This window comes from Cavia porcellus, unplaced genomic scaffold, assembly GCF_034190915.1.
Source record: "Cavia porcellus strain 051 isolate PalLab524CR breed Dunkin Hartley unplaced genomic scaffold, mCavPor4.1 scaffold_9, whole genome shotgun sequence".
Classification (NCBI taxonomy): Eukaryota; Metazoa; Chordata; class Mammalia; order Rodentia; family Caviidae; genus Cavia; species Cavia porcellus.
Window position 1 is genome coordinate 4,455,324 of NW_026947492.1, and position 7,706 is coordinate 4,463,029.

At 39.4% G+C, this 7,706-nt stretch overlaps 1 protein-coding gene across 3 annotated transcripts; it reads right to left on the bottom strand.

Annotated features, from left to right (window-relative positions):
• Positions 1-713: 713 nt before the first annotated feature.
• On the bottom strand, positions 714-7,698 carry Pih1d2 (PIH1 domain containing 2). Of its 3 annotated transcripts, none has more exons than XM_003472694.5 (6): positions 7,498-7,696; positions 6,590-6,787; positions 5,891-6,014; positions 4,870-5,112; positions 3,959-4,224; positions 714-1,158 (listed from the first exon to the last, which is right to left on the bottom strand). In XM_003472694.5, the coding sequence occupies exons 2-6, from the start codon at positions 6,764-6,766 to the stop codon at positions 1,024-1,026; spliced, it is 945 nt and encodes a 314-aa protein (XP_003472742.2). In that variant the 5' UTR covers positions 6,767-6,787; positions 7,498-7,696; the 3' UTR covers positions 714-1,023. The 3 variants fall into 3 exon arrangements, with proteins under 3 accessions (XP_003472742.2, XP_063111824.1, XP_063111823.1); XM_063255753.1 differs by lacking the exon at positions 714-1,158 and adding an exon at positions 2,302-2,457 and having other exon boundaries at positions 7,498-7,698; XM_063255754.1 differs by lacking the exon at positions 3,959-4,224.
• Between the last annotated feature and the right edge of the window lie 8 nt (positions 7,699-7,706).

Here is a 7,706-nt window from a genome sequence, read left to right on the forward strand (position 1 = left end):
TACTTCTGTTACTTGGCCCAAACTCCCTCTGCAGAGCCTTTAACAAAACTTTGCTACCATTTTCCTGCCTTTCCCTCCCTTTAATAAAACTTTGCTACTATTTAAACAAAATTTTAAATTAGCAAAGAATTTATAGTTCTTAAGTTGGAGTATACACCAGTAATTACAAGAGACTTTTATCTACAAAAGATAAAAGGATGTTTAAAGTTGGATGTGCATATTGCTAAACTGGAGTACAAGATAAATGGAAGTTAGACATTTTATCACTTCATTTCTGCAGTAGAAATATATTTGTCCAAATTCCACTTTCAAATTAGAGATGGATTTATTTAGCTTGCGATGTGCAACATGTGACTGCTGTTACGTGTCATTGTACCTTGTCCACAGAGATGTCCCTATCTGATAGAAACAGGTCTGGCTGGGTATCCTGGACTCCTGGCAGAGCTGTTTCATTGAAGTACAGAGCAATATTAGAACAGGTTTGAATATATTTGGCCCTACATCTGTAGTGCTGGAACAAACTTTCACCTCTGGCACATCCTGATAAAAACTTTTGCACAGTTGGAAGTTTTTTTCCTGATGCAAAAATTGCAGAGATTTCTCTTTTCAAGTAGCCAAGAATTCCTACATCTTCCTTGAAAAAAATCAGAACTTTCCCAAATGGTAGTTTAAGTTACTTAAGGTCACTATAGATACCATTGACACCGTTTCAGTAGTTTCTGATTGATACCAAGTTTATTTGAGAAAGGAAAGTCACTTAAAAATAATAGGTGAAGGGAAAATGTCCCTCCATTAAAAAGAACTCTTAGAAAATACATAATTAGGGTCTGGGGATTTAGCTCAGCGGCATAAGCGCCTGCCTTGGAAGCGCACGGTCGTGAGTTCAATCCCTGGTACCGATTTTAAAAAAAAAACAAAAACAAAATAAAGAATTAATGTTTAAGGTAAAGTATAGCCTCTTTACCCACACAAGTCCTATAGTTCACACGAAGCACTGAAAACTCAAAATACGATGCTGTTGTTTTATATCAGTGGCATTGTGATGATTAATGTAGATTTATTCTTGATAAATTTTGCTGTAGTCATTTCAGTATGAACAGGTTCTGGAAGATTCAAATGTAGTCTGTACCTCTCAGAGACCTCGATCAGTAAGTCATCCTAAGAATAAAGAAGTTGTTCCTGGTCAGTGTTCGTGCTATTGGATCACTGCCTTAAGGGGAGGATACCATTACTGCCATGTGGTTTGTAATGAGCAATAAAAGTACAATTGTAGGGCCTGGGGTTTTAGCTCATTGGCATAAGCGCCTGCCTTGGAAGCAGATGGTCGTGAGTTCAATCCCCGGAACCGATAAAAAGTTAAAAAAAAAAAAAAAAAAGTAGAATTGTAAATTCCTAAAATTTTGAGATTGTGACGGCAGCTCAATACATAAGATATTAACTGATACAGTACCAGAAGTAGGATGTTGTCATTCCTAAATCACATGGTACTTTCTCAGGGTCAATGAGCAAACGGCAAGGAAACTTAGTAAAGTGAATTTTGAAAATAATTGCTCAATTTGCAAGCAGAATTGAAAGGGAATATATAGAGCCCCCAAATTCCGTATTTAAAGGCTGAACAATGGAACTATATTTTCTATGGATAAAGTTCAGAAATTATTCTTATTAGCAAAGTCTGTAGACAAATACTAAATTGCAGATCTTTATGCCCTTAATTAAAATGTCTGAATTAAGGTACACTTTGGTAAATCTTGGTATTTGCCTAAAATGACAACAATTAAGTCTAACAAGACAGGCAGCTCTTGAGATACAAGTTTGTCAAAGTGAGTGTAGCACTGACTGGTACTACAAAAACCAAGATTTAAAACATTCTTTGGCTTTGAATATACCATATATAAGAAACAGGATTGGAAAGCTGCCCTGCACCTAAGCCTGGTATAGTCACTGCTTTCTGATATGGCTAAATTTTTTATCAGATAAAGAAAATAACCTCCCAAATGGAGCTGGAGGCCATGAAAAATAATAGACTGGGAAACTAGGTAATGAAAAAATTTTCAAAGCAAAAATAGCCTCCAGCTCCACACAAGGGGCCCTCACAGGGTTTGCCCCTAGGACTTCAGAATTCGTGTGCACCACTAACTAGTGTGCCTCATATTTCCCCCATTTCTGCAATGAGACTGTTAACGGTGGTGATCATGTGCCTGCATCCACACTGCATGGTGGGTGGGCTCAGGAGTAGGTAACTTAGCAGGTCTGCAGTTCCGAGGAACAAACCAGACTATATATAAATGACAAAATCCTGTATTTTGGAGTTTTGGTACTGTGATTAGGTTATTTTCTTTGAAGAAACAAACAAGCATCTGTGACCTTGAGTATACACCGGTAGACTGTAGGACTGTTGCCAACTGTTTGCTCTTTTTCTGTATCCGTGCCAAATGTCAAATGACCTCCGGTGACTACCTGTGGAAAGGATACACGTCCCAGTCCTATTGGTGTATGATTTGGCTTTGTGAGATACCTCGGCCAGTGGACTGTAACACGTGATCTGTGCCACGCCCAGGCCGAAGTTTTAGACCCACTGCGTAGGCTGGCCATTTCTATATTACCTGTGCTGGGAAAAAGGCATAGACGGAAACTGCTCCTTCACCTGATCTAGGAATGTGCAGGCAAGATTCATGGAGCTGATGTGTGACTTCCTAGTTATTGTAAGCCCTTAAAATTACAGAGTTTGCTAGTATTACAATATAATACAGTGAGTGCGGACTGGTACAGATTCACTGTACCTCTGTAAGTGAAAATTCTGTATCATTGGATTTAATCTACCTTGGATTGAAAATGTACCATTGGGGGCTGGGGATTTAGCTCAGCGGCATAAACGCCTGCCTTGCAAGCAGGCAGTCGTGAGTTCGATCCCTGGTACCGATAAAAGATGAAAAAAAGACAAAAAAAAAAAAAAAAAAGAAAGAAAGAAAGAAAATGTATCATTGTTAGGCTTCTGATGTAAAAGATCTTTCTCATTGTTATTACCTAAGCAGTACAATCTAACAATTTGAGATAGGTTACATTTTAATGTCCCCAGAGGTCTGTGTGGTAAAGGCTTATGCCCTAGGGTGGCAGCTATCAGGAGACTGTGGAATCTTTAGGAGGTAGGGACCAGCAGGAAGACGTGCAGTTGCTGTGAGTCTGGGGGCACAGCAAGGAGTGTGGGACCCTGGTGTTTTCCTTCTCTCTCCCTTGTTCTCTGGCCATGACATGAGCAGTTTTGCTCTGCCCTGGACTCCTGCCACGATGTGCTGCCTCACCACAGACCTAAAGACTACATGGACTGGACCATGGACTGGAATCTGAAATCCTGGACCAAAATAAATCTTTTCCTCTTGAAAAGTTTATTATTTTAGCTATTTTTCATAGTTACAGGAAGTGGACTAATATTAACTATTTATCATTTACAGTGTATGAGGTATTTTAATCTAGAGATGATTTGGCAGGTTCCTGCTGGCTAGAACCACTAATACATGCATAACCATCCTGCCTGATGGGACTGTCCCATGCTGCCCAATGGGACACTTATGCATTTACCACTTGTGTTTCAGAACAGTCCAGCTGCGAGTCAGATGAATTATGGCCCTGTTGTGAACATTTGAAAGTATATGGGAGTGTATTATATGCAAATTCTATATAACTATGACACTTTATCTATTTATTGCATTTGTTTGAGACAGGGTCTCACTGTGCAGTTCACGCTGGCTTTGAACTCACTTTGTAGCCCAGGCTGAACTTGTAGTGATCCTCCTGCCTCCGTTTCCCAGATGATGGGTTTATAGGTGTGCATCACCATGCCCAGCAACTATGCCATTTTATACACTGGATTTGTGCATCACTGAATTTTGGTACCTGCAGAAGTTACTGAAAACAGTCCTCATGGATGCTAAGGGACTGTTATGTCACCTATTCAGCTTACCTCAGAAACACTCAGTTCACAGAGAGAGACTTCAGTGATACCAGGTAGGTCAACTTTCAATTCAATTTTCACAGGTTTTTCATTCTGATCCTTCAGAAATTTTAAGTCATAGACTGGTATCTTCGTTTCCCTTTGGATTTCAGTACTAGAAATCTCTTCTATCAGACATCTTGCTTTGCTTGAAGCTTGGTCTTTTGGTAGTAACAGTTGAGGAAAGTGATCTGAATTGTTCACAGTACTACTTCTTAGCTGTTCAAGAGTGTGCTCTTTACAAAAAAGATGAAATAAAGTCACAACATACAATCAGACTGTAAGCTGTATGTTGCTGTATGTAGCTGATGGCAGATTAAGCTTAAGTTAAATTAGTTGGGAAATATTAGCGAAAAGAATCTTAAATCAGGCTGATAGAACGCTTGCCTGGCCTCTGAGATTTTGAGTTAGATCCCTAGTTCTGCAACAAATAAACAGTAAAACTGAAATTTTAAGCCAAAAAATTTGGCCGAAAATGTTGCACGAGTTAAAATCTTTATGGATATGCTAACATTTTAAAACAACTAGGGCTGGGGATATAGCTCAGTGGCACAGCACCTGCTTGGTAAGTGCAAGGTCCTGGTACCAAAAAAGGTAACATAAATAAAATAAAATAGCTAATCTGTGGGGACAGGGTCTCAACTGTGTATTCAGGCTGGCCTTGAATGTAGTATTACCTATATTGGCCTCAAACTCAGCAATCCTGTCTCAGCCTCCTCAATGATGGGATTACAGCCAATATTTTTCTAAAGCTACTTAACTTTTAAAATCAAGTCTTCCAGTTTGCTAGATGTACACAAATTGCAAAAAAAAAAAAAAACAAAAAAAACAAAACCCAACCCTAAATCACTTTACTTTTTGACTTACATTCATCAACTTACCCTTTATTTTCTGCCTTAAATCTGTGACATCAGCTTGGACTCCCATTAGATTTTGTTTCATTCTTTGAATGCTTCCTTTTATTTTAAATTCAGTAATATGGTAAGAGTGTGAGAGCGTCAGTTGGAATTGCTTCTCAATGCATTTCATAGTCATCTTTATTAACTGATCTTTATTCACTTGGTCCTTTTCTGTTGCCTGAAGGACCTCAGGATTGTAGGCAACATCAATTACTGTGTACACATCTGTGTGATTCAGAGGATATGAAACGAAGACAGCTTGTTTCTCTACTGATGTTATTAGGTTATATATTAAACCATATTCCTGATAAAGCTACAAAATATAAATTTCTTTATTTTCCCACAACAGCAATGGCGTTGTATATCCAAAATTCCAATTAGCCACTGCTTAGCATTATACAGGTTAAAAGTACTCATTAAATTACAAACAGTACTAAATTTGAATACAGGTATACTAATTTGTTACCATTTTACTACCAAATAAAATACTTTATTTGAAGTACTTTTACCAAGTAAAATTTAGTCCTTATTTACTGAGGATTGAACCCAAGGCCTCACATTCCTATCCCTTTCTTTTTTGAGACAGGATCTCACTATGTATTCAGGCTGACCTTGAACTTCCTAGGTAGCCCTGGCTGGCCTCAAATTCACCAGAGCCCTCCTGCTTCAGCTTCCCTAGTGCTGCGGTTACAGGCATGTGCCACCATCCCTGGCTGCCCTTTTAATTTTTTTTTTTTTTTTGGTCTTTTTCCTTTTTATCGGTACTGGGAATCGAACTCACGACTGCCTGCTTGCAAGGCAGGCGCTTATGCCGCTGAGCTAAATCCCTAGGCCCTCCCTTTTAATTTTTGAGACAAATTATCCCTAAATTGCCCAGGCTCATTAGTCAAACTTGTGATCCTCCTGCCTCAGCCTCCCAAGTAGCTGGGATAATGGGCATGTGTTCTTGTACCTGGATCCCAGTAGAAAAATTTTAAATGTGCTTTCCTTTAATCCTCTTTACCTGATGTTTCAGAGATGTCTTCTGGCCTGCCAACACTTAGAGGCACTGGATGCATGGCTGACTGGGGAATGGGAATCCTTTTCCACTGACACAGGTTGATAAAAAGTATTTTTTCTTTTGGCTTCTGCAAAGTGAGTAATTTTGATATCTCAAAATTTAGTTTTTTTAAACAAATGTAAAGATTACACCTAAAGTTAACTTATCACAGGGTTGAATATAGAAGTCATTCCATGTGTTACGATTCTATTTGATAAATTGTTACTTGATTTTTCCAGTCATCGGCTATTTTTGTCATGAATCCAACTTTTGCTCCTTCTAAAAGGAACTGGGCATAAGAAGGGGGAACTGATTAGCTGTTTCTGGTGCATTTGACTCTATTTCCCCACTTCATTATTTCCCAAAGCAAATAAGTTTTTATTTGAAAAACCTCCAACTCCATGGAGCTTTATTAAATCATCACATCATTTTTTCTTTTTCTTCTAGTAGAAAAATAACTCATTTTGATAATCTCCAAAATTATATGTATTTATCATCCTTTTTCCTGGAACACAGTATTCCATGCTGTGTTAATAGTTTTTGTTTAGAAAGGCAATTCCCATCAACTTTTCTTGTGTTAAAGTAGCACTAGGAAGCATTCTCTGATTATTCCAGGATAAGTTCATTCAAGGCCTCCCCTCTCCTGCAGCCAACTCTACATACCACAATCCTGGTCTGTAGACAGAGCTGTGGCTCTGGGCCAGCACAGAGCTGTTTCCCCTCTTTCAGCTCCTGTTGAATGAAGTTTTTATAACATTCTGGGTCACTTTCAGCCAGATCATCTAGGAGATTCCAGAACTGAGTAATCTGAGTGAGCAGACCCTTTGAGGATGTCTCCATGACTGATGATGAAACAGGTCTCTGAAACCCCCGGAAAGAGACAATTTAAGGAAAATAATATCTGTGTTAACTACTGATTCATTTCCTATTTTGAGGAATGGATGGATCAAAATTGTTTTAGTGAAGTTATCAGCTATCTTTAACAACTGTGTCTGAAAGACTGCACATCACTTTATCTTTTCTTATGTTATAATTATGTATGTAGTACCAGTTCCTAAATTCTGAAGTTATCCTCTCTGGTAAAGTCTCATCTCCACCTGGAGTTTAAACCCTGAGGGAGCAGTGACTTTCAATCTGGGTTTCCTGCTCATCAGACCAACACCTTTGTATCGGGTAACTGGTGCCTCCCCAGGCCTTATAAATGTCAGAAGTAAGTGTGGGTGGGGGGGTGGTGAGGGTCACATGAGACTTCTCTAATCCTCAGTAGAGGTTAGCAGTTAAGAGCATATGCCTCGGTTTTATTCAAAATGAAGATCGCAATACCTCTCTAATTATTGTGAGAGTTGAATAAGCTACTACAAATAAGCTGGAACACTTGGTGAACATATGAGGGTAATAACATTATTTCTAATCTTGAAATAACCATCCTAATCCTCCCTGACCCCCACTGAAGAGGTAGCCCACATTATCCACGGAATGAGGAAAATAAGATTTAGATTCTTAAGAGTACTGTATCAGGATTAGACTAAATACAAAATTCAGGACAATCATTCCAAAGCTTGGGAACCCACCTCTTTCGGTTCCCAGACTGACCGCGACGTCTGTTACCCGGGCAACCAGACTGGGTACAACATTTAATTGGGTCCGAGAAGCCCCAGCGGACAGGTCTCCTCACGGCCAGTTGCAGGATGTCCCTCGTCAGGTAACGGCCTTGCGTGGCGGCCACACCCGACCCGCGTCTCCTCCTGGGGAGCGCCCGCTTCTTTCCTGTCCCCGTGGA

What these genes read in the sequence shown, in the direction of transcription:
- Pih1d2 (XM_003472694.5), bottom strand. Translation starts at nt 6,766, where the DNA reads ATGGAGACATCCTCAAAGGGTCTGCTCACTCAGATTACTCAGTTCTGG. An exon ending in TTTAAGGCAGAAAATAAAGG is followed by an intron (nt 4,225 to 4,869) that starts GTAAGTTGATGA and finishes TTTTTTGTAAAG; the next exon opens with AGCACACTCTTGAACAGCTA. An exon ending in GTGAACTGAGTGTTTCTGAG is followed by an intron (nt 1,159 to 3,958) that starts GTAAGCTGAATA and finishes CTTTATTCTTAG; the next exon opens with GATGACTTACTGATCGAGGT.